The 27,803-nt window shown below is 39.6% G+C and overlaps 1 protein-coding gene across 4 annotated transcripts in view; it reads left to right on the top strand.

Annotated features, from left to right (window-relative positions):
• The first annotated feature begins 10,176 nt into the window (after positions 1-10,176).
• LOC124285375 (glutaminyl-peptide cyclotransferase-like) overlaps positions 10,177-27,803 on the top strand; it is a 41,150-nt gene continuing 23,523 nt past the window's right edge. For 3 of the 4 annotated variants that reach the window (XR_006900805.1, XM_046721600.1, XM_046721599.1), the window contains exon 1: positions 10,177-10,368. Coding sequence is in view for 3 of the 4 variants with exons in the window: in XM_046721600.1 (XP_046577556.1) it covers positions 10,285-10,368 (84 nt within the window). In the remaining variant the exon portion in view is untranslated. The remainder of the gene's footprint in view (positions 10,369-27,803) is intronic. The other variant, XM_046721601.1, reaches the window with a different exon arrangement.

Here is a 27,803-nt window from a genome sequence, read left to right as displayed (position 1 = left end):
TTGCATATAACACTGCCTCTTGGCGATTAACACTAACCCATTGAATATAACACTGCCTCGTTTTGACTATGTTATTACAGAAATCAACCAGGAACAGCCAATGAGTGAGTGAGTTTGGACTGTCGCAGTTTGAGCAGCAGGTGTATCCCACTAACGCTTTGTCAGACTAATGAGGGGGGACGGGGAGTTCAAAGCAGCGTATGAAAAAATCTTAGATCATTTTCAACGGGCCTCATACATATACAGATATAGATCATTTAAATTTAAGTAAGTTGCAGACGTTTTGTTTGTGAGATTATAGAGAATACACAAGGGCTTTTAGAAAGGGTGTCTTCCCATTCTGCCTACAGTCCCATTCTGCCCACACGTTAAAACAACAAGATAGATTGATACGGTCCATGCAGTGACCAACCACAGCTTTGAAACTGTAACTTGCCGTTTGTTATCACCAATATCATTATGTTGTTTAATTTAAGTGAAACTGCATTAATTACTCTTTCTCCAAACCCAACAACATACCCTGGCATGGTATCTGGGTTGCTCCATTACTTAATAGATCAAAAATCATTTCCCATTCTGCCTACAGTAATGTTTGTAGGCAAACTGGGATGTAGGCAGATTGGGATTGTAGGCAGAATGCGATGTAACCTTAGAAAGTGGACAAATGTTTGTGGAAGAGTCAATGGATTTGGTTGCTGACTTTGCATGTGTGCTGGCGAATAGGTAAGTATGTGTGTGTGTGTGTGTGTGTGTGTGTGTGCGTGCGTGCGCGTGTGCGTGAGTATGTGTGTGTAGTACGAAGCATATGCAATCACAAATGTAAAATATGATACATCTCACCACTTTTCTGAGAGGTGTTATGCATCCATAGCTTTTCGCCATGGCCCACATATACCAGTGTACAGAAGTACATGTTCTACACGACCAGTTTTCGGACAGTCCTTGGGTGAGTTAGTTAGGTCGCTGACTTAGTGTGCTGACGTTTAGGAGCCTCACTCTGAGAGTATGGGTTCGAATCCAGGATGGAACTCAACCCAAATAAACTACAATTGGTACTTTTGTCATTTGTACCAAGGAAGTGTTATCCCAAACATCATATTTGAATACTTTCTAAAAACATAGTGTATTCATACTTGTATACTAAGAAATGTTTATCATGACGGTCTTTCCGTTTTCTCTGAAAGAAGGAAAATCGATTAAATATCATTTTTAAACCGTAGCAGTGCAACACGGCCATGCATTATTTGTGTGTATTCCATCGGAAGTTGTCATGGGTTCACACAACAGCTGTGGACATGTTTGGCAACAATGTGGAGATGAGATAACGTGTTTCATCATTGTCAGAAGGTTCCCCAGCAGCATGAGCAGGTGTGACCTATGCAACAAGCAGGTGAACGAGTGATCGATAATGTGACCATCTCTCCAATCAGCTAATGAGGACTTGCCAAATTAGGCACCTTGGTTTCCCCGTTCGGTAAGCTATATACAGGATATTAATGATCCTCGCAAAGGAGTCATTAATACCTATCAGATATGGTGATAAATGCAATAAGGACATTAACGCTTCCCAAATATTGTGACCAACACGAACAGGGCCCATTAACATTCACCTGTTATTGTGATCCACGTAAACAGGGCCCATTAACACTCACCAGATATTGTGATCCACGTAAACGGGGCCCATTAACATTCACCTGATATTGTGATCCACGTAAACAGGGCCCAATTAACATTCACCAGATATTGTGATCCACGTAAACAGGGCCCATTAACACTCACCAGATATTGTGATCCACGTAAACAGGGCCAATTAACATTCACCTGATATTGTGATCCACGTAAACAGGGCCCATTAACACTCACCAGATATTGTGATCCACGTAAACAGGGCCAATTAACATTCACCAGATATTGTGATCCACGTAAACAGGGCCAATTAACACTCACCTGATATTGTGATCCACGTAAACAGGGCCAATTAACACTCACCAGATATTGTGATCCACGTAAACGGGGCCCATTAACATTCACCTGATATTGTGATCCACGTAAACGGGTCCAAGTAACACTCACCAGATATTGTGATCCACGTAAACGGGGCCAATTAACATTCACCTGATATTGTGATCCACGTAAACAGGGCCAATTAACACTCACCTGATATTGTGATCCACGTAAACAGGGCCAATTAACATTCACCAGATATTGTGATCCACGTAAACAGGGCCAATTAACATTCACCAGATATTGTGATCCACGTAAACAGGGCCAATTAACATTCACCAGATATTGTGATCCACGTAAACAGGGCCAATTAACACTCACCAGATATTGTGATCCACGTAAACAGGGCCAATTAACACTCACCAGATATTGTGATCCATCGTAAACAGGGCCATTGTGATCCACGTAATCGGGGCCAATTAACCCTCACCAGATATTGTGATCCACGTAATCGGGGCCAATTAACACTCACCAGATATTGTGATTCCAGTAAACAGGGCCAATTAACACTCACCAGATATTGTGATCCCAGTAACCAGGGCCAATTAACATTCACCAGATATTGTGATCCACGTAATCAGGGCCAATTAACACTCACCAGATATTGTGACCCCAGTAAACAGGGCCAATTAACACTCACCAGATATTATGATCCCAGTAGACAGGGCCAATTAACACTCACCAGATATTGTGATCCACGTAAACAGGGCCATTGTGATCCACGTAAACAGGGCCAATTAACACTCACCAGATATTTTGACCCCAGTAACCAGGGCCAATTAACATTCACCAGATATTGTGATCCACGTAAACAGGGACAATTAACACTCACTAGATATTGTGATCCCAGTAAACAGGGCCAATTAACCCTCACCAGATATTGTGATCCCAGTTACCAGGGCCAATTAACATTCACCTGATATTGTGATCCACGTAATCAGGGGCCAATTAACACTCACCAGATATTGTGACCCCAGTAAACAGGGCCAATTAACACTCACCAGATATTGTGATCCACGTAAACAGGGCCATTGTGATCCACGTAAACAGGGACAATTAACACTCACTAGATATTGTGATCCCAGTAAACAGGGCCAATTAACCCTCACCAGATATTGTGATCCCAGTTACCAGGGCCAATTAACATTCACCTGATATTGTGATCCACGTAATCGGGGCCAATTAACACTCACCAGATATTGTGACCCCAGTAAACAGGGCCAATTAACACTCACCAGATATTATGATCCCAGTAAACAGGGCCAATTAACACTCACCAGATATTGTGATCCACGTAGACAGGGCCATTGTGATCCACGTAAACAGGGCCAATTAACACTCACCAGATATTTTGACCCCAGTAACCAGGGCCAATTAGGATTCACCAGATATTGTGATCCACGTAAACAGGGCCGATTAACACTCACCAGATATTGTGATCCCAGTAAACAGGGCCAATTAACACTCACCAGATATTGTGATCCACGTAAACAGGGCCCATTAACATTCACCAGATATTGTGATCCCAGTAACCAGGGCCAAGTAACACTCACCAGATATTGTGATCCACGTAAACAGGGCCAATTAACACTCACCAGATATTGTGATCCCAGTACACAGGGCCAATTAACACTCACCAGATATTGTGATCCACGTAAACAGGGCCATTGTGATCCACGTAAACAGGGCCAATTAACACTCACCAGATATTTTTGACCCCAGTAACCAGGGCCAATTAGGATTCACCAGATATTGTGATCCACGTAAACAGGGCCAATTAACACTCACCAGATATTGTGATCCACGTAAACAGGGCCAATTAACACTCACCAGATATTGTGATCCACGTAAACAGGGCCAATTAACACTCACCTGATATTGTGATCCACGTAAACAGGGCCAATTAACACTCACCAGATATTGTGATCCACGTAAACAGGGCCAAGTAACACTCACCAGATATTGTGATCCCAGTAACCAGGGCCAATTAACACTCACCAGATATTGTGATCCACGTAAACAGGGCCAATTAACATTCACCTGATATTGTGATCCAGGTAAACAGGGCGCATTTTCACTGCCTGATCCTGTGATCCAGGTAAACAGGGCCCATTAACATTCACCAGATCCTGTGGTGAAATTCACTGCACACAACTCTCAGTCACTTGTCGCCGTTTTGACAAAATTTGGAATTATTTACTCGATAGTCAAAGCACACAGTTGGAATCCAAACGTGCAAACTGACAACTTAATGTCCATTACAACAGTTTGATACCAGTGTGGGCATCATCACAGAAACGTCCCCTTATGCAACAAAAATGTTGTTTTTCAATAAGTCATAATTATGATTTCGCATTAACTCGCCAACCTTTAGAAGTCCAATTTTACAATCACCTCTTCATTCGTGTCAAACCTTGGATGCTTTAAACATCAGACGTCACAGGTGCGTCTTAAATATAAAAAATCTAAAAACAGGAATGAAAAACTATATTATCTGACCATTTATCTTCATGATGATGACAGCATCTTGCACAGTGTGTTGTTGATCAAACAACTGTGATCATGTGACGCTATTTGAAATCTGCTGAGGAAGAGCATGATCTATTTAAAGTTGTAAAATGTGATATAAAAAAACCATACAATCTTGAGGTAGTTTCTTATCATTCTGAATTGCAATGCTTCATATGTCAGCAAATGTATATGGTAATAATACCTGTTTGCGAAGTGTAATTAGCTCGGATCAAGCCGAACACGATTTCGACATTCCATTTATCTGTGTATGGTAAGGAAGATCAATTTCATGTATGGCTAGGAAGATCAAATATCAAATCAGGGCAGGAATTTTCATTTGCTGAGAAGAGAAATAGATAGTTATTAATTTGTTCGTGTAAATTGATGAATCAAACTGAACTTGCAAATTGGAAATCGCTCGGAAATTAATATACTTCGATTAGTATTTGGAGAATCTTCCGTTTCACATCTGGAGGATATGCAAACTGTGGGTAACTTTCAATACTGGAATCTGTTTGTCCATTCGACCACCTACCTTACTTACCTGGTAACATGAGCTGATTAGCTGATGTCAAGCGAACACGGTAGACTGCCTCGCAAACCCTGAGCCATAGCAAGTTCATATCAAAATATTAAACTGAAATATTTAAAATAGGATACAATTATATTTCATTTGTCTAGCATAAGCTCTAGACTTCAGGTGTAACACAACTGCTTCAGGGTGTTCAGTAGTTTATTTTCACCTTTCACTGTGTAGGAAAACATAACTTCGTCATTTCCAAATGAGTGAATGGGTGAGGTTAGTTTTACGCCGCACTCAGCAATATTCCAGCTATATATATGGCGGCGGTCTGTAAATAATCGAGGCTGGACCAGACAATCCAGTGATGAACAACATGAGCATCGATCTACACAACTGGGATACGATGACATGTGTCAACCAAGTCAGCGAGCCTGACCACCCAATCCGGTTAGTCGCCTCTTACGATAGGCATGGGTTACTGAAGATCAATTCTAACCTGGATCTTCACGGGTCCAATTCCAAATGAAAGTGAAAGTAGATGCTTTTTTGTTTGGGTGCAAGTATTCCATTTTTCATTTCTCATAAATAGCGTCAACAAGTTCCCTTAATAAAACGTGTGGGACTAAGGACGAAGCCCCATCGCACACCTGGTATTGTGGGAAACGTATGGGACAAAGGACGAAGCTCCATCGCACACCTGGCATTGTGTTAAACGTATGGGACAAAGGACGAAGCCCAATCGCACACCTGATATTGTGTTAAAAGTATGGGACTAGGGAGGAAGTCCCATCGCACACCTGATATTGTGTTAAACGTATGTGGCTAAGGTGGAAGTCCCATCGCACACCTGATATTGTGTTAAACGTATTGGACGAAGGACAAAGCCTCATCGCACACCTGGTATTGTGTTAAACGTATGGGACAAAGGACGAAGCCCCATCGCACACCTGGTTTTGTATTAAACGTATGGGACTAAGGACGAAACCCCATCGCATACCTGATATTGTATTAAACGTATGGGACGAAGGACGAAACCCAAACGCATACCTGATATTGTTTTAAACGTATGGGACTAAGGACGAAGCCCCATCGCATACCTGATATTGTGTTAAACGTATGGGACTAAGAAGGAAGTCCCATCGCACACCTGATATTGTGTTAAACGTATGTGGCTAAGGTGGAAGTCCCATCGCACACCTGATATTGTGTTAAACGTATGGGACTAAGGAGGAAGTCCCATCGCACACCTGGTATTGTGTTAAACATATGGGACTAAGGACGAAGCCCCATCGCATACCTGATATTGTGTTAAACGTATGGGACTAAGGACGAAGCCCCACCGCATACCTGATATTGTGTTAAACGCCTCAGTGATACCACATTTAGCTTTCACTCATGCAGCAACTGACTCGTACATGCTCTCCAAATTAAATACAGTTTTCCATCACATCCTTTAGTATATAACATATGCAATATCTTCTTACTGTCTACAAAGCCGAATGTCTTCTTGAAGTCTACAAAGGTTCCCTAAAAACTCTCTTTGGGCTTAGGGGAATATTTGAAACAGAGAGCTTGCATATATTATCAGTTGTAAAATAGCTTAGCCCAAACTCGGATCGTACTTCAATAAGTAATTCATTAATTTTAGCCCACGAAAGTAGACTAATATTTTCTCAAATGCTTGTAAAATAGTTTACCCGAGATTTCCAGGAGAAATGTTTCACTTTTTATCTGGCAACATCGCCTAAAATCCTGTTTGCAATCACCAACATTGGAAAGACCAGGTTCTATCTAGTTAGACTGACTGACTGAGTTTGGTTTTACGCCGCTTTTAGCAATATTCCAGCAACATCACGGCAGGGGACACCAGAAATGGGCTTCAGACATTGTACCCATGTGGGGATTCGAACCTGGGTCTTCGGCGTGACGAGCCAACGCTTTAACCACTAGGCTACCCCATCGCCCCTCTATATAATTTAGACTTACATATATGAGGCTATACTGGTAAACTCCTTAGCAATTAGGAGTTGTTTGCTCTTCACGGAAAACACGGTTGGGGGATGAGGTTGCATGGGTTATGGCGCTTGGGGGCTGGGTTATGGCGGTTGGGGGATGGGGGGTTGGCGTTCGGGGATGGGTAATGAACCTTGGTCTATCGATTTCAGCATTTCGATATTTCAATATATCCCGAACTTCCATGTAACTTTATGCAATGCCTACCTTCACACTACGGCGGTCTCATTTCGACTAATGTCAAAGTTACCCTTGAGTTTCTGGGCAGTTAGTACAAAAAACCAACTGTATCGGTATGTACCTTTAGATGGTAAATAGTGTACATCATAATACAAACAAAGAAGAAGAAGCGGTTGGTAGTTAATAACTAAATGTAAATGTAATTTCAGAGTCCAAGTTTTACAAGTTCCCAAATGTCGCCTAGGGTGTTTGAAAGTCTTGTGAGTACAATCTGAATTTTATATGTCTGCCTTGTGGAACTGGAGATACATAAAGTCATTTACTCTGAAGATCTCGTCCAAGTGTCTGCTTAAGTGTGATTGGCATTTCAACCATGTCTGTGACATTAGCTAAATTAGACTTTGACCGTTTAAATATTCTAGTTCTTAATCTGTAATGTACATCCGTGTATTATATAGCTGTGATTGAAACACGACTCATTATCATTATCCAAATGATGGAAATACCTCGAAACTTTAGCATTACAGAAATATAAATGTGAGAATACACATTTGTATCAACTAAAATTGTATGCAGCAAATGATTGAATAATTGATGATCAGATCAGAACAAAGGTTTGTTGATGGTATTTAATAATATTAATAGTGAATGGTACGATTTTTAATTAAAAAACTTTTAATTCGTCGATATTTCACCAATAATGCGGCGATCTGTAAATAGCTGAGTCTGAACCAGACAATCCAGTGACTGACGTCCGGAGATGTCCTACACCGTGGGGGTACGATGTAACAGCCAATGCACGGGATCACCGCACTTCACTACTCAATTAGTTGTACAAATTAGTTGCTGGGGACCTATTCTAACCCGAAAACCCCTCGGTTGAAATGTACAAAGAGATTCTAACACAAGGGGATAGTTTTATGAATATCCAACTTCTTTGTTACAATATATACAAGTTTTGGTGTAGATGTTAAAACCGTTATCACTAGCTTGATAAGGGTGGAGAGTTGTTACTCTAGAGAGACATTGTTACAGCACAATGTGCCCATGTTGCACAGCTTGTATTATAGTATCATCTGTCATCTTGTATTTCTTTGTTTTACAGTAAGATGTGCCAATGTTGTATTACTTTATTTATGTACGATGTGGCCTTGTTGTATAACTTGTATTACAGTATTATATGTGCCCATGTTGTATAACTTGTATTATGCACGGTGTGTCGATGTTGTATAACTTGTATTATGCACGGTGTGTCGATGTTGTATAACTTGTATTATGCACGGTGTACTCATGTTGTATAACTTGTGTTATGCACGGTGTACCAATGACGTATAACTTGTGTTATGCGCGTGTTGCCAATGTTGTATAACTTGTATTTTGCACGGTGTGTCCATGTTGTATAACTTGTATTATGCACGGTGTACCCATGTTGTTTAACTTGTGCTATGCACGGTGTGCCCATGTTGTATTATTAATATTACAGTATGATTTGTCCTTGTCGTATTACTCGTACAGTATGATCTACCCATGTTGTATTATTTGTATTACGCACGGTAGGTCCAAAGTTGTATTAATGCTTCTAATGGGAACCTGACAATGGCAATACACAGCAGAATACAATACGCACGTAAAATACATTGTATTTGAATGTGAAGGTTTTTTTAAATATTGTAGGTTTCAGTCAAGAAAGACGTACTATACACTACTATATATACTACAGGATGAGGCTATGTTAGCAAAGAACTGAGTTGATGTTGGCTTAAATTAAACAATTACGAATACTTTATCGTGGATACCGAAATGTTAAGATGACAGATGTGTTTGAAATGTGGAAAAAGAAATAGTTATCAAAATACATTTTCCAGACACTATCAATATTCATGAATCCTATAGCATTATGCTCTAATTAAATAAATGCGACACAACCCTTTCTATGAACATAAAAAGTATATAGGCCTACTATAAGCAGTGTCCACTGTACAATTAGAATTACAATGTATGAACATTCCTATAATTTTTCCAACTACATGTGCATTGCCTTTTGCAGCCGACTGGATCATCGTTAGTGATTGTCTCTGGCACTGACGTTTTGTACTTTATGAATCATCGATAAATCATCAGCACGATGACAGGTATTGTACAATTAGTCACATGCATAGTCTGTATATCTAAATTGGACAATGCCGTATTTGTTGGTAAAATCGCCTTAAAGCTATAAATACTTGAATACTTTAACTCCGAATCCTTGATATAGCTACGGTGAAGAGGTAGTGTAAGCTGTTTTTAAGCTGATAAGGCCAATTATTAAGCGAGAGTTTCATACAAATTTTAAAAACCTGATGTTGAAATATTCCATAGCTATACAACAAACACGTTAGGTACCAGACAGAGTCCACGTAAAAATATGTGCGAAAACGGTTTAAAAATAACTTTACTTTCATGATCGTGTTTCTAATTAACAAGATCATTCTATTTAGTTTGAAACATGGTTTGCTTGTAAAGCAAAATTGCAACTCTATCTTAGAACAGATCACCTTATCTCATTAGACTCATATTAAATCTAATACGTTTGCGTTACCTTCAGAAGAGCTGCAATATCGTTCAATATATCGCTTTAGTCAAGGAACGCAAAATAAAATATTACAGTACGTGTACGATTTTAGGACAGTTTCCTTTTCCTTGCCCTACCACCTGTATATGTATTTTTTTTAATCTGTGAGCATGGTTCTGTGTAAACAGACTGTCGTTATCTAGCCTAGTATAGGCCACTATTAGCCCGGCAATTTCCTTTCAACATTGCTTTCCCATTACGAGCCAATCTTCTGGAAATCGCAGCAGTCAATGGGATTATTTCTCCGAAGTGGTAGGCCCAACGCTTTGTAAGACTATCTTGGATTGGTTACGACTAGCCAATCAGCAGCGTCAAGACATTTACCGGTCGGTAATGCTTTAGCTGCTGGTCATGTGGGTTGTAAGTTGGGAAAGTTGGTGTGTGGACAGACTGTGAGAGCCAGTTGGCTTAGACGGGCGTGTAGGGCTAGGGCGGCGGAAAGATGAAATACAACGACTGCGTCTTGTGGATTACATCTTTGCTCATCTGCTTGTCGATAAAATCTACACACGAAGCGAGCGGAACGGTAAGTGGATCACCCAAAGGTTCGACATGAGACACCTGTTAACAGCGACAGCTGTCCTGACAGCTTACGGTAATACTGGCGTTTTGTCTGATCGCACGTTGAGCTGTTCGTCACATAAACACTATAAAACAACTTCTTATTTAGTGACGTGTCTTTTGAAAGAGAAGTCTTGATGATGTAGTTTAGTAGCCAACAAGAGATGTGGTGATATTGTAACATTGCAATGTGGTTATAATAAACTAGGGTCTGATTAGTTCATATGAATAAACTCGTAATCCAGCCAAGGCCTACATCGAGCACACCTTGGTATAGATCTAGTGCAAAGTCGTCTAGTTATATGCTGGACTAGGGTCTCATATGGAGAGCACATACCCGGAAATACATCCTTATTTGAATCATATTCTTGGTTTTTTGACGAAAGTGGATTAAACTAAATAATTTAATATCTCATTACATCTTCAAAGGGGCTTAATTATTATTAAAGTTTACTCTACTGGTTCTCTGACTGAAATGAAGGTAATGATCAAAATCTATAAAGTATTGTGAAACATTTTGTCCTGTGTACTAAATATGAATGGGTAGTAAGATTTGGGTTCTATCAAATATGATTTATGTCTCTAAAAAATACAATCATATATGTCTCTGACCCAATTTTTTGTTTGTTTTTCAACTAAGTAATTAATGAACGTTTTAATTACACAAGGGCAACATTGCCCACACAAAGTCTGTATGGATCTGTACCTATCAACCACAACATATGGTAAAGTCTGTGAAACCATCATGAAGGGCTAAACTGCATGAAATGGAGACCATTATGACCTTCGGGTCTTTCACACGTTTGTGTGATCCCTGAATTTGAAGTACATGATAAGCAAAATTAATTTCCAAATAATATACACAGTATGCTGATCAGATCCAATTATATGAGCAAACAACACACATGAATAATACACCACACATGATGATTAAGTCAATATGTTAACCATCTGTTGCTAAATACAAGTTAGTTTCTAAAGCAGTATGATTAAAATCAATGTAATATGAGATTTATTGCATAAAAGTTATTGTTATAGTTAGCGTAATTGGCTGTCAATATGTCAGACCTGCGAGGTGGTACATGGTTTTGGTCCTAACATACACTTGAGCACATATGGTGTCACCATAGGCAGTTGGCTTTGTGATATTCCGATATTCATCCAGCTGTGAAGGGGTACCTGGTGGTATGTGGTCCTCATAATGTGATCTTGAACCTCCTCGCACTTCACAATCAGCTTATGTTGTATACTCCCCAGAAAGCTGAGTAAAACTCAAGAGCACTCTGATTCACTGATCAGGGTATTAATGATGTTGCATGATAAGCATTATATATGCATTTGAGTGCACTTATTACAGAGAATGCTTGCAATATTCAATACCTACACCATATATACCAAAAGCTGTATACGAGATAAAATGAATAAAAGATGTTTTGCGAAGAGATCAAAGTATGTTTGTACCACCTGAACATGTTCAGGTGAAACCCGTTGACTAATTGGTATGGAAATATCTAACTTAAAGGTCACATGCAACGTAAAACACAACTTTGCAGATTCTGATACCTTTTCGGTATGGACTTACCGAAACAAATCATCAAAAATGCAAATTCAACTTATAAAGTTGAAAAATAACGTGATGAAAAAAAACACGCGAAATCGGAGTTCAAACGAATCACTAATTTTCCCCCAGCGTTTGGGGGGAAAAGTGGTTTCAACAGCTGGGCTGGGCTGCGGTCATAGCACATGCGCAGTGAAATAGGTTCGCGCAGATTAGAAGCGGGTTGTCCAGTGAATACTCGGTGAAGGCTTGGTGTGAGCTATTTTTCTAATGTTTTGTTGATATTTCACAGGCCTGAGCTTTTTATATGTTATGACAGTATATTACCGATTTAACTGTTTATATAATTTCATTTGTCTATTTCACCATACGTTCTTCTTACCGAGTCACTTTCTCAGTTCGATACTTAAAGCAATGTCATTGTTTAGCATTGACAGAATTTCTAACTGTGATATAGATATGTCGTTGTCACAGACAAAACTCAATGTCTGTTTTATTGACACCTATGTGTCTGCCTGCCTGTCAGCTAATGACAATATTCAATACACAACTTCAATCACTGACCACATGCAAATTGAACTATCACCTATCAGGCTATACTGAATAAACAAAACACAATGATTTATGGCCCGAGTTCGGTCTCTGTCACGTTACGTAATTACACAGACAGGCAGGTGTGATACTTGAACACATGACATGTTATGATGTCTGTTGATTGTAAAATGTTATACACAAAAAATGAGCATGTATTTACAAAACCCAACATCTCTATATATACACCCAATGAGCTGTGAGGGCATCTGCAAATGAACCAGCCGTTACACTTGAGTGCACACCCACCCGCTCTGACTGGGTTTGGTATCCCGGCTGCTTCGTTTCTTGGGAAGTACACCCAAGTACAAAATATTGCACTTTTGATTTGCGATTGTACGCTTATAATTTTGTTTATATGTTTTTTCATAATGAGCAATGTATATTATATGTCATGAATAAGTGATAATTGTGTTTTACTTATGTTTGATGTTTTGGTTGCATGTGACCTTTAATATGTTTGTGTAGGGTATTATGACCTGTTCTTCATCACTGTGCACAGCTTTAGGGTGTTATAACTTATACTTCTTGGAAACCACTTGACCAAACTCGGAATGTCTGTCATGTTAGTATAGCTGTTTAATATTTTGCGTTTTGTTTGAAGTGAAGTTTGAAAAAGAATGTTTAAAAGATAAAAAATGGTGGCAGTTTGAAACAATATGTTATCCAGTGTTTTCTGTTGAAGGAACACTTAATTCTTATACTCTTCAAGAAGCTGTAGAAATGGAAGGTTACTGAACGCCCAAGTACATTTGTTAATTGCAAACCTCAGCATTATTGACATAGTGTAAGCTGCAGTACTTTTGTGTGAGGCGGGTGCAATGACACTAAACATGCTTCAGAATTTATATGGGGCGGTGGGGTAGCGTAGTGGTTAAAGTGTTGGCTCGTCACGCCGAATACCCGGGTTCGAATCCCTACATGGGTACGATGTGTGAAGCCCATTTCTGGTGTTCCCCGCCGTGATGTTGCTGGAATATTGCTAAAAGCGGCGTAAAACCAAACTCAGTCAGTCAGTCAGAATTTATATTACCTGCTTCATCAGTGCGTGTTTCTTATCACCAACTAGGCACTGTCTTTTTCTTGATCATTATGATTAATGTAATATGATTGGATGGCTGTTTTGGGCATCATGTCATTAGAATTGGGCTTACCAAATTCACCATGTCGGTCCAACTCAAATGAGTGCCCATTGTACAGTTCTAGGTCAGTCGGCAAGTAATCTATGTATCAACTATGTTGACACTCAGTACAGTCAACACTCTTTAATATGACAGTCTGTGATTTCTTTGGTATGGTATAAGAGCTCTAGATAATCTTTTTAGCCATCTAATCATAAGTTGTCATTCACATTTGGTAGTGATAGTTTTTCTTTGAATATTTTACGTATTTTTACTTTCTCTGTTCCATTCTTTGGGCTTGTTTTGGGCAATTTTTAAAATTATTTTTAATATGCTGTTTCATCAGTGTGGCTTCCTATTTGTATCTGTTCTGTGTAGTCCCAAGTCTGGAACATGTTGCACAAAGTCAAAATAGGAATTAATTAATTGAGATGTATTGCCAATTTAATGCATGATTCACTGCAATTCTGTTATGTATATGTGTTACCTGTGTCAATCAGTACATGTAGAACTACTGTGAAATACAGGTATGCAAGTTAAACAGGAATCATTCAGAGATCATGAAGTATTGTTCGACTGATGGGTTGTGGACTTGATCATCCATTTTGACAACTAATCAATGGAAATATGTTGCAAAAAGATTATTCTCTTTACTTTATTCTCTGACAGCTCAACTCTTGTATTGTTTAAATATTCACTAGTGTTGGGAATTGGTTAAAATCTCATACATTGATGATTGGTTCATTACAGCTGCTCAATCATCCCAAATAATTGGTTAGCATCATTTATCAAATTTTCCTGGTTGTGTTTTTTAATGCACAAAAAGAACATGTAGTTCTATCGAGTTTTTTTTGCAAATTGCACAAAAGGCATTTGCAAATTTTACATCTTTAAAGGATGACCAGTATGTTAGGAACATAAATTTCCAGGAGTCTTTAAGATAAATTCAATCCTGACTTGGAACGAGCTTGTAGTGCTTTTGAAATGTAACAGACAAAACCAACCCTGTGAAACATATTGTTAAAACAAACAAGTGTTCCAAATGCTTTTGTGTTCGATTATGAGAAAACATGATTGATTGCTTGGTCGTTTAGTCATTGCGACCAATCTTCGATTATTTCAATTAATCGGACCACCACTAATACGAACCCCTGCTGTTGTTTCTAACTGTAAGAGCCCAGGGTGCCTACTAAGGCAAATACCTTTAAACACTGAGATAGAATATGCTGTAATAAAGAAAGGTAGCAGCCTTTAAGCAGGGTTAGCATGTTAACATGGTAAATAGTGCCAAATGTCAGTTCTTCTCAAGAGTGAGTGAGTCTAGTTTTATGCTGCTTTTAGCAATATTCCAGCAATATCAAGGCGGGGGGACACCAGAAATAGGCTTCACTCATTGTACCCATGTGGGGAATCATCTTTTCAATAAGTACTGGAGCATGTTCAGGAACACCTGACTCTCACATTACTATCATGTCTTTTGTTAATCATGTCACGGAATGACACGTAACCTTAGTGATATGAAAGAATCAGATGTTCTTGAACATCTTTTGAGCAGTATATATTCCAGGGCCTAGATTTTCGAAGCTCTCTTAACGCTAAGATAGTCGTAAGTGCCATACATTAACATTAACTTACGACTATCTTAGCACTAAGAGAGCTTCGAAAATCTAGGCCCCGTAATCCATGTACTTATTAATGGAATAGTGTGTGACATGTTGACAGTGAGAGTGTTATGTTGCACGATTTCCCAGACATTATAACACTGCCTCTGTGAACAGTTCTGAGGACAATTACTGCACAATGACAATATCTGGTTAGTTTGGTGGCTCGTAAGCTGGTACATATGCACTTTAAGTCCTTATGGGTGGCCTCTAGCCAATCATTGTAGACTTATAGATTCCATCACCTTATCCACTTAAGCCTACATGCTTAGTGAACCTGCCAGTGCCAAGCAAGATTTTGTTAGGTAAGTTGAAAGAGCAAAATTAAAAAGGACATTTCAGATTTCCTTCTGATCATCAAAGGGCTTCCTGAACATTCTGAATATGAAGGCTTGTAAGCTCTGTGTGGTGTGCTAGTCCATCAACTGTCTGATCAGCGTTTCAGCACGTCCATTTGACATAATGTTTCCACATTTGAATTATTGAAATATTTTATTTCTTTTCTCTCTACATATCATCCAACTTATTTATCCAGTTATCAACAATTTAACTTGATGTTCTGCATTTCATGATCAGGCAATGGGGTAGCTTAGGGGTTACAGCGTTCACTCACTGCTAACAGTATTGTCAACAATACTGTGACATGTAAACGATAGAATGACATCATAGCTTGACGCCCTCACTTAAACAAAATCTTTTTTCAGTAACTCAAGTCAATATGACTTTTGGTCGGACCTGGGTTGGAGTCAATATGCTTTTCTGTCGACTGTCACATGACCGCCTCTAGACCAATCAGGTAGCTGGAAAAATATGCTTACGTAATAAACTCTCTTATTATCAGGAAATAAATGCCAGGCTTTGGTTTTTCAGGGTCTATGCAATTGAGAGCCTTTAACATGTTACATTGTAGATGTCAAAGGTTAAGAAAAGTGGCAAAAAACTATGTCAGAGGCCATCAGTTAAAATAGAAATGAAGTTCCCCTGCAGAAACAATTACCCAAGAGATTGTGCTAGAAGTAGTTATGTATGGGTTTTTAAATTGAGTACTGGGTACATGTAAATATGTATTTTAAATGGTGCCAAATTATAGAATACCAGTGCTCATTCCTAGTCGTGCTAACAGAATTCTGCGTTCCTGTGGATGAACTCTGAGTTTTGCATCCATTTTCAATTTGTATGCAAATAGGCTCTGGGGTCTCCCATTTGTTAAGTTCCTGCCTTAACCAGTCAGAGGCTCCACATATCACAGTGCAATTTGTCCATGTTTGTGATTGTTGGCATGTTTCTGTGACTGGAAGATTGATGTGGCAAGACGTCTGCCAGAGTGTCGTCTGCACTGGGATGCAGTGCATTGTTTCTAGGTTTTCTCTGACATGTTTGATTGAAAGATATTTTCACATTTGTCATGTTGAATTCTAAGCAATATATAATTTAAAAATTATTGTAATCAAGTTTCGCTAAACATTGAACTGTTTCTATTAAATGCATGTCCCCTTTTCTTTACAAGCACTTGTAATAAATAGATTTGCATAGATAAACCATGAAAGCAAACGTTCTTGTTTATCATGTTAGTCATTGTTAATATCTGAAACATTAGATAGAAACAATTAGTTTATGATGTAGTTGTTGTTGCAGTTGTAGATGTAGTTACAACCACAGACAAGACAATGTGTTCGCTGATTCAGATATGGGTTTACAGTGACGTCCCATGACAATGTTGAGATATGGTTATGGTTTCTACATGGCAGCCAATGGATGAGACGTTGTCGCAGCTGAATCCCAGTACACTTCACTGTCCGCAGCGTGTAGATTCATCAGTTACTGTTAGCTGAATATGTAGGAAGCCATTATCAGTGTTCAGTTTGATGAAGTTGCAGGGTATAAGTGTGAGATGCAACGTAGTTGTTGACAGGCAGGTGTGATGTAAAACAGTCCATTGAGGGTCCAGGACTTTGACAGGTGTGACCTGAAGGATGTTGAGGGTCCAGGACTTTGACAGGTGTGATCTGAAGGATGTTGAGGGTCGTGGACTTTGACATGTGTGACCTGAAGGATGTTGAGGGTCCAGGACTTTCACATGTGTGACTTGAAAGTTGTTGAGGGTCCAGGACTTTGACAGGTGTGATCTGAAGGATGTTGAGGGTCTAGGACTTTGACATGTGTGACCTGAAGGATGTTGAGGGTCCAGGACTTTGACAGGTGTGACCTGAAGGATGTTGAGGGTCCAGGACTTTCACATGTGTGACTTGAAGGATGTTGAGGGTCTAGGACTTTGACATGTGTGACCTGAAGGATGTTGAGGGTCCAGGACTTTGACAGGTGTGATCTGAAGGATGTTGAGGGTCGTGGACTTTGACATGTGTGACCTGAAGGATGTTGAGGGTCCAGGACTTTCACATGTGTGACTTGAAAGTTGTTGAGGGTCCAGGACTTTGACAGGTGTGATCTGAAGGATGTTGAGGGTCTAGGACTTTGACATGTGTGACCTGAAGGATGTTGAGGGTCTAGGACTTTGACAGGTGTGACCTGAAGGATGTTGAGGGTCCAGGACTTTCACATGTGTGACTTGAAGGATGTTGAGGGTCTAGGACTTTGACATGTGTGACCTGAAGGATGTTGAGGGTCCAGGACTTTGACAGGTGTGATCTGAAGGATGTTGAGGGTCCAGGACTTTGACAGGTGTGACCTGAAGGATGTTGAGGGTCTAGGACTTTGACATGTGTGACCTGAAGGATGTTGAGGGTCCAGGACTTTGACAGGTGTGACTTGAAAGTTGTTGAGGGTCCAGGACTTTGACAGGTGTGACCTGAAGGATGTTGAGGGTCTAGGACTTTGACATGTGTGACCTGAAAGATGTTGAGGGTCCAGGACTTTGACAGGTGTGACCTGAAAGATGTTGAGAGTCCAGGACTTTGACAGGTGTGACCTGAAGGATGTTGAGGGTCTAGGACTTTGACAGGTGTGACCTGATGGATGTTGAGGGTCCAGGACTTTGACAGGTGTGACCTGAAGGATGTTGAGGGTCTAGGACTTTGACAGGTGTGACCTGATGGATGTTGAGGGTCCAGGACTGACATGTTACCTGAAGGATGTTGAGGATCAAGGACTTTTGACATGTGTGACCTGAAGGATGTTGAGGGTCCAGGACTGACATGAGACCTGAAGGATGTTGAGGGTCCAGGACTTTGACATGTGTGACCTGAAGGATGTTGAGGGTCCAGGACTTTGACAGGTGTGACTTGAAAGTTGTTGAGGGTCCAGGACTTTGACAGGTGTGACCTGAAGGATGTTGAGGGTCTAGGACTTTGACATGTGTGACCTGAAAGATGTTGAGGGTCCAGGACTTTGACAGGTGTGACCTGAAAGATGTTGAGAGTCCAGGACTTTGACAGGTGTGACCTGAAGGATGTTGAGGGTCTAGGACTTTGACAGGTGTGACCTGATGGATGTTGAGGGTCCAGGACTTTGACAGGTGTGACCTGAAGGATGTTGAGGGTCTAGGACTTTGACATGTGTGACCTGAAGGATGTTGAGGGTCCAGGACTTTGACAGGTGTGACTTGAAAGTTGTTGAGGGTCCAGGACTTTGACAGGTGTGACCTGAAGGATGTTGAGGGTCTAGGACTTTGACATGTGTGACCTGAAAGATGTTGAGGGTCCAGGACTTTGACAGGTGTGACCTGAAAGATGTTGAGAGTCCAGGACTTTGACAGGTGTGACCTGAAGGATGTTGAGGGTCTAGGACTTTGACAGGTGTGACCTGATGGATGTTGAGGGTCCAGGACTTTGACAGGTGTGACCTGAAGGATGTTGAGGGTCTAGGACTTTGACAGGTGTGACCTGATGGATGTTGAGGGTCCAGGACTGACATGTTACCTGAAGGATGTTGAGGATCAAGGACTTTTGACATGTGTGACCTGAAGGATGTTGAGGTCCAGGACTGACATGAGACCTGAAGGATGTTGAGGTCCAGGACTTTGACAGGTGTGACCTGAAGGATGTTGAGGGTCCAGGACTTTGACAGGTGTGACTTGAAAGTTGTTGAGGGTCCAGGACTTTGACAGGTGTGACCTGAAGGATGTTGAGGGTCTAGGACTTTGACATGTGTGACCTGAAAAAGATGTTGAGGGTCCAGGACTTTGACAGGTGTGACCTGAAAAGATGTTGAGAGTCCAGGACTTTGACAGGTGTGACCTGAAGGATGTTGAGGGTCTAGGACTTTGACAGGTGTGACCTGATGGATGTTGAGGGTCCAGGACTTTGACAGGTGTGACCTGAAGGATGTTGAGGGTCTAGGACTTTGACAGGTGTGACCTGATGGATGTTGAGGGTCCAGGACTGACATGTTACCTGAAGGATGTTGAGGATCAAGGACTTTTGACATGTGTGACCTGAAGGATGTTGAGGGTCCAGGACTGACATGAGACCTGAAGGATGTTGAGGGTCCAGGACTTTGACAGGTGTGACCTGAAGGATGTTGAGGGTCTAGGACTTTGACAGGTGTGACCTGATGGATGTTGAGGGTCCAGGGTGCCGTTCCACTAACCGATCTTATCTAAGATCAATCTTAGCAAGTTACGCCAATTTTACAATCGCCTTAGCTAAAAGTTACACCCGTTCCACTAACCGATCTTAGGCCGATCGTAGCCGGTCCCGATCTTACGATCCGATCCAAGCTTAGATCGAGACTCTTTCGTGCGAGATGGATGGATGGATAATTGAAAGTTTCATAGGTGTTCGGGCAACTGGGCCCATTTACACCTTGCCCATCATAAAGGTTTGCTACGTTTATACATGTTTAAAAGTAGTAAAGCTGCCACAAGCTTTTAATGTAAGCAAGAATGACATTCTGAACATCCTTGCGAGTGATATTACTTGTACACAACAATCCAGTCAAGGAGAGGTCAATATTAAGCTGTCAAAGATCCCACCATCGCCTTACGATGAGTTAAATATTTTGACAATGCAGGAAAAATGAGCAACATCATCTAGCTGATTACACACTGTGCAATTTGCAGGAATATTCGTCTGCGAGAGATAGAGGAATGCGAGGCGTTATCCCTTTGCATAGTCTAGCAAATGATACAAAGTAGTTTACGAACCAATTGAGTGAGTGAGTGAGTTTAGATTTACGCCGCACTCAGCAACAGTCCAGCTATATGGCGGCGGTCTGTAAATAATCTAGCTAAGATGCATAGCGTTCACTAACATGAGCGTTCATGTTAGTGAACGCTATGTATCTTAGCTATAAATAATCGAGTCTGGACCAAACAATCCAGTGATCAACAGCATGCGCATCGATCTGCGCAGTTGGGAACCGATGACATGTGTCAACCAAGACAGCGAGCCTGACCACCCGATCCCGTAAGTGGCCTCTTACGACAGGCATGGGTTATTGAAGTTCAATATTCTAACACGGTCCTTCATGGGTATTTTTCCAACCAAGTGTAAACGTGGAGAAAAAACCTAGAGCAAAATATTAGGGTACTGAGCACCTTGGTTTCAGGTGCAAGTGCGTGAGAACGCTGGGTATCAAGCATAATATATTAATAATAATTACATATTTATAGTGCGCCTTTTCCACATCAGTAGGCATGCTCAAAGCGCTGTGTACAGATCTATAATTTACACGAGAATATTTACAGCCGAGATTATAAGTAATATACTGAGAACAGGTTTTAAGTCTGTCAATTGTGTCAGAGCTTTTAATATGTGCCTGAACCTTGTCAATCAGAATAAACAAGGCGTGAGGCTATAGCGTTATGTAGAATCTGTCAGTGGTCTTGAATAACACGCGGCCTGCCTTCTGAATCCCCACCAAATATGCCCAGTGAAATCAAGCATATTTGTATCTTTTTGCTTCAGAACATTGTTCACTTCACGGCTGTCCCTATTCTTAACCATGACGTTGCAATATTGTTGTACAAATGTGTTACACCAACTTCGCTTCGGGTTGTGTTCCCATGGCGACAGTGGTCAGACTGGCCAGACATTTGTAAGGCTTGTTCAGCGCAGTGTTTGTTTACATCACAGAAATATACAAATTCATTTCATGGGGGACTTTAGGGGACGCTCACGGTGAAATGCTCGCTCTTATTTTTCACATAGAATAGGAAAGCCACCATTTTGGTTTCTCTACGATTGATTTTAGCTATCCTAAGTTGGTCATGAGCAGCTTAGACTTTGAATCTTAACTTTACGATTGACTTAGGTAAGATTGGTTAGTGGAACGGTATGCCGATCGTAACGTCACACTAAGATTGGGATTTTAGGGGTTTACGATTGGCATAGGGCTAAGATCGGTTAGTGGAACGGCACCCAGGACTGACATGTTACCTGAAGGATGTTGAGGATCAAGGACTTTTGACATGTGTGACCTGAAGGATGTTGAGGGTCCAGGACTGACATGAGACCTGAAAGATGTTGATGGTTTAGGACTTTGACAGATGTGACCTGAAGGATGTTGATGGTCCAGGACTGACATGAGACCTGAAAGATGTTGATGGTCCAGGACTTTGACAGGTGTGACCTTAAGGATGTTGAGGGTCCAGGACTTTGACAGGTGTGACCTGATGGACAGTTCATTGTGGGTCCTTTTTTTTCATAACTTCATTTCTTTTCACTGGTACATGTTTTACAATAAATGGATAGTTCATAGTTCAATACACATAGTATCTAATCAAAATGGATGGCTGATAGATATTATGAATATGTTGATCGAAACATGAATGGATGTGTGGAAACTAGTTTATAACCATAGATTGTTTTGCACTTCAATCCTTTTCCTGCTCAGCTCCTGGACAATATTAAACTATAATCATGGGATTCATTGCCAAGTAAACATGATGATTTAATCTCTGACATTTATGGAATTATTATTGATATTAATGCATTTTTGGTCATTTTATTTTGGGACCCTTTTAAGATATTTAACATAGTTTCAGGCTTTGATACTAAAAATGCTTCAAAGCCTGGTAAATGCTTTAAATGACTAAAAGTGGATATTTCAGAAAGCTTTGATGAATATTCTTTCAGGCAGTTTATTTATATTACCCTATAGGAATTTAGCAGCTAAATAGAATATTGGACTGGTAATCACAGCACTATGCTTTGATAATGATACACATTACATTCTGCAGCTGATCCCTAGGGAGAAACGGCAGTGGTAGACTTAAGCCCTCCGTACCCCCTGAGACTTAAATGGTTTTGAAATGAGAATCTGTTGTGGAACTGGAAGGATGCAGTTACCATGGAAATCTGGTGGACAGTCATCTCCCATGGTAATCTACAGGACTATGTGGAATGCAGTGTCACGTCTAAATCAATAACAGAAACAATAGACTTGTCTGTGTATCAATGCCAGAGGAACTGTGACATTGATGCGGGGCTAAACCATTGATTACAGAAACTGTTTGTGGTTGATCAGGAATAGAAAGTTAAGTTGTGAGCTAGCATGGTTCAGTTTGATGAAGTTTTTATGGTGTGATGAGCATGAGAAGTGCTTTAGTGTAATGGCGTTATGTACGTTGTGCAGAGAATATTCTTCACAATGTTGTAATTAACTGGATGGAAAGTACTTGTTGAATAGAGTCTTTGTAGTATGGTATTGTACTGGGTGATGAAAGTCTTTGTTGTATTCTATTGTACTTGTTGAATAGAATCCTTGTAGTATAGTATTGTACTGGGTGACGAGAGTCTTTGTTGTACAGTATTGTACTTGTTGAATAGAGTCTTTGTTGTATTCTACTGGTTGAAGAGAGTTTTTGTGGTATTGTATTGTACTTGTTAAATAGAGTCTCTGTGGTATAGTATTGTACTGGATGACGAAAGTCTTGGTTATATTGCATTGTACTTGTTGAATAGAGTCCTTGTATTATAGCACTGTACTGGTTGGCAAGTATCTTGTTTTTATTGTATTGTACTGGTTTAAGAGAGTCTTTGTAGTATTGTCTTGTACTAGTTGACAAGAGTCTTGGTTTTATTGTATTGTACTGGTTTAAGAGAGTCTTTGTAGTATTGTCTTGTACTAGTTGACAAGAGTCTTGGTGTTATTGTATTGTACTGGTTTAAGAGAGTCTTTGTAGTATTGTCTTGTACTAGTTGACAAGAGTCTTGGTTTTATTGTATTGTACTGGTTTAAGAGAGTCTTTGTAGTATTGTCTTGTACTAGTTGACAAGAGTCTTGGTTTTATTGTATTGTACTGGTTTAAGAGAGTCTTGGTGTATTGTATTGTACTGGTTTAAGAGAGTCTTGGTGTATTGTATTGTACTGGTTTAAGAGAGTCTTGGTGTATTGTATTGTACTGGTTTAAGAGAGTCTTGGTGTATTGTATTGTGCTGGTTTAAGAGAGTCTTGGTGTATTGTATTGTATTGGTTTAAGAGAGTCTTGGTGTATTGTATTGTACTGGTTTAAGAGAGTCTTGGTGTATTGTATTGTACTGGTAGCTGTTAGGGGAGACTCTATGACATGCTGCTTATCATAACTGCCATATGTTCTTATATGCTATTAAATATATAATGAATGGGACAGCTGTTTATCTTGCTACAATCTAAATCCAATATTTGACCCTAGGGGAGAAAATTATGCATGTTAACTTCTTCATTCTTAGGAACACATGTTTCAGAGAAATGACAGAATGTACTTCATCATCAGATAAATGAATGATACCGTATCATATCAGGGTTCCTGTAACTATCACTAGGTATTGCTCATTTCCCTGCCTTCCTTGTGATCCTTGCAGTTGCCCATCACACCCTGTGGCTGTTGGCTTCCTCTGTTAAGGGGCCAGTGGGGTAGCCTAATGGCTAAATCATCAGCGCGTCACGCTGAGGACCCAGGTTCGCTTCCCCATTTCTGGTGTCCCCTGTCGTGACATTGCTGGAATATTGCTAAAAATGGCGTTAAAGTGTACTCACGCCATTCTTGAGTTCATACCTTTGTATATGTGGTATAAGTTCAAAAATACCTGTGAAATTTAAGAAAGAAAACTTTTAAATAGACTGTTAACTTTCAACATGTTGAACAAATTACAAATGTTTTCTCAATTTCCCTGTAAGGGCACTTAGTATGGAATCCAAGATAAATCCCCCATGTTTGGCTTCTTTTAAGGAGTTAGGTATTTAGGAGATAAACATACTGTATTGGAAAATCAGGTATATAATGAAATTATAATAGCTCTAAATTTGATTTAATACCGAACGCGTAGCGTGAGGTTTTAAATTAAAAAAATTAGAGCTATTATTATTTCATTATATACCTCTGATTTTCCAACACAGTACGTTTATCTACATTCTACCATGACCGCGTTATTAAGATTTTGCAAAAATACATACTGTGTTGGAAAATCTTGATTATATACCTTTGAATGACTTTGATTAACCAATCACAATCCAGTATTTACTGAAGTCATGGTAGAATAGACCCCTACTGTACCATTGGGAATGTGTATCATTCAAATGTGTGTTCAGTATATTCCTACTGAGAGAGAAATATTTGCCCTTGAAATATCTTATGATGCCATCATTAAGTCTGATTGATGATGGCAGTATATCATGTATATTCCTTTTGATTAGGTAATATTTACTAATTAATGCTAATCAGGTGAAATATACAGATTACAGTAACCATGGCAATAATGAATAGTCTGACTGTCCTTCACCTTCTAATTATCACAGTGGACTGTTACTGTATATTGGTCCATTGCCTACTCCTTAACTAGACACCTGCACAGTTTACGAGAGCTTCTGCTGGTTTATCGTTATGACATTGCTGGGTGCCTGATATTCGCTGTTTGTATAGCCTCAGGGTGTGGACAGCATAGCCTCAGGTGTGGACAGGGTCAGCAGCCTGGTGATTTATGGCAAGCATCTGTAATGTGTGTGAAGAGCATTGTTCAAACTGCCACATGCTTCTCCTGCTTATGTAACTTGTAAGGGTCACTTGACGCCTGAACTTGATGATGAAATATTGCTTGGCAGTTCAATCATAATGCTTGGGTATTGATTTGTATTGATAGATGTTGATTATAATTTCAACACGTGTGGTTCCAGTAGGGGGTACACACACCATTTCTGAAAGCAAATGCTAAAATGTATATATTATGGTGTATAGTATAAGAATGCAGACTTCCAAATGTAGGTGTTTGTCAACTTAGGCTGGGTAATGTATATACTCATGGAAACAAATAAAGGAACAAATGAAAATACAAGTGTTCCTTTATTCATTCCCAGAATTTCACCCACAGTGCAATACATACCTTGTGAAAAGAACCTGGAAAAGAATAAAGGTACAATTGTACTTCCATGTGTTCCCTTATTTGTTTCCATGAGTATATGAACAAGTAGGACTTGCAATGTATTTAATATGAATCCAGGAACCCCTTAAATCTTAAAACATGAGCACTCACAGACATACGGGGCGGTTGGGAAGCCTAGTAGTTAAAACATTTGCTTGTCATGCCAAAGGTCCATGTTCAATTCCCAATATGGTTGCAATGTGTAAAGCCCACTTCTGATGTTCCAAGCCGTGATAGTGCTGGAACATTGCTAAACGGTGTAAAACCGTACTCACTCACCCAGACATACATGCTGATGTTTAAACTCTTACTGAGCATAATAAACTGTATGTGGTTAATGTTAATGTATATCAAGAAGGGCACCTGCTTCAGTTTGTTCAGTCATGTGAAAATATGGTAGGTGTGTCAACATGGTTTGTGAACATTGCCCAAAATAAACAGTGACTCAACACATCACGACATGAAGACTAACTGCAGTACAACTAGGCCAGCACATTTTCTGCTCTGATGGTTGTTCAACATGTTCAGTATACATGGCGTGTATGCTGTGTTTGAACAACGACAGTAGCGAATAGCTGGTATTTGCTTTGTTACTACATAGCTTTACAGGAAGACATGATGGCAGACAACGCCTCTTCCAACATGACTCGTCCTTGCGCAGGAATATGTAACTGATGTTCTATACTATCGGAAATTGATTTGTCAGTTTGTTAGAGTAGAATAATAGTGAAATAGTTCTGTGGTCTATGGCGGTGCTTTTTATGTAGTTGGTTGCTGGTGATCTTTAGTGTGATGTCCAGCCCAGTCTTAAAATATGAATTATGCTTAGTACTTTTTAAACTTGTAATACTAGTTTAAACCCAAATCTGTGATAATCTAATCAATAGTATTGTCCATTTTTTTAAATGTCATCACTCCATCTGAATAGATACATGCATATATATTAGAGGTGTGACGATACAGGAATGTCACGATATGATATGTATCGCAATGTCTTGGAATTATACGATTCCATTCTATGCATATCACGATATGCTATCTTCAGTTATTTTCTTTAAAAATTCATTTTTTAAAAGCAAGTGAGTGTAAATTTTGACATAACCGTTAATAGCTAGTGAAAATTATCTATTTTAAGGTCAACGATACATATCACGATACGAAAAAACGTATCGATATATTTATCGTCAGATAAAGTATCACGATTATCGATACTATGATATATCGTCACAGCTCTAATAAATATGCACAATATTAGTTTAAACAACCCTTACTTTGTCTTCTATATTTCTGTGTGAATATTATTGGTCATGTTCATTGGTTTGTATTGCTCTTGAAAAAAATGCAGCATAATTGACGTTGATGTAGCAAAAGAGTCCAGCAGTGTAGTTTCTACACCTTGTGGTAGAGTGTTCCATTAGACTGTAGCTATGCAAGGATACAGTACTGGGTGGTGTTTATCCTCACCTAACCACCCACGGGCACAAAATGGACTGGACATTCAGACCAACAGACCACTCTTTTGTGTGTTCCAGACTGTTATTCAATTATTTATTGGCTGCCTTAATGTAGCTGCAATATTGCTGACTTGCACAAGGAAGCCTGCACTTATTCACCCACTAGACCTGACTGCTAAGTACTAAAGATGCTGAACAGAGATTAGTTATTTCAAGTGTCTAGAATTATATCATGGTTAGAGGACACCTGTTCTTGTGAAAGTGAACAGTTTGGAGGTTTGGTTGGTAGTGGTTATAAGATCTGGCTGTTAGTATAGATTATAGAAACTGATCAGCATTTCCTAAATATCATTAGATTATCAATAAATATCGGAAAAGTAACTTTGAGCTAAAATACCTCAAATTTCAGAAGAAATCATATGTTATGTCACTGGCGAGTGGTGACATGTTTATGTATAGATTTCTGACCATACAGTTTCTTGAGCATGATTGTGACGCAGCTTATGAATAAAGATGTAGTGCTTTGTGAGTAAATTAACACTATATTTCATCACAATAGTTTATGTATGATATGACCAATGTCTTAATTTTCATATTGATCATCATTAATATTTCTCCCCAAGGATATATCTCTGATTATCAGTATATTTGCTGACTCATGAATAAAGTTGTAGTTTTGTGCTTTGTGAGTAAATTAACACTATATTTCATCACAATAGT

The sequence above is a fragment of the Haliotis rubra genome, unplaced genomic scaffold, assembly GCF_003918875.1.
Source record: "Haliotis rubra isolate DU_JTF1 unplaced genomic scaffold, ASM391887v1 Scf36, whole genome shotgun sequence".
Taxonomy (NCBI): domain Eukaryota; kingdom Metazoa; phylum Mollusca; class Gastropoda; order Lepetellida; family Haliotidae; genus Haliotis; species Haliotis rubra.
Note: the sequence above shows the minus strand (reverse complement) of the source record. Positions and strands in the feature narration are given on the sequence as shown.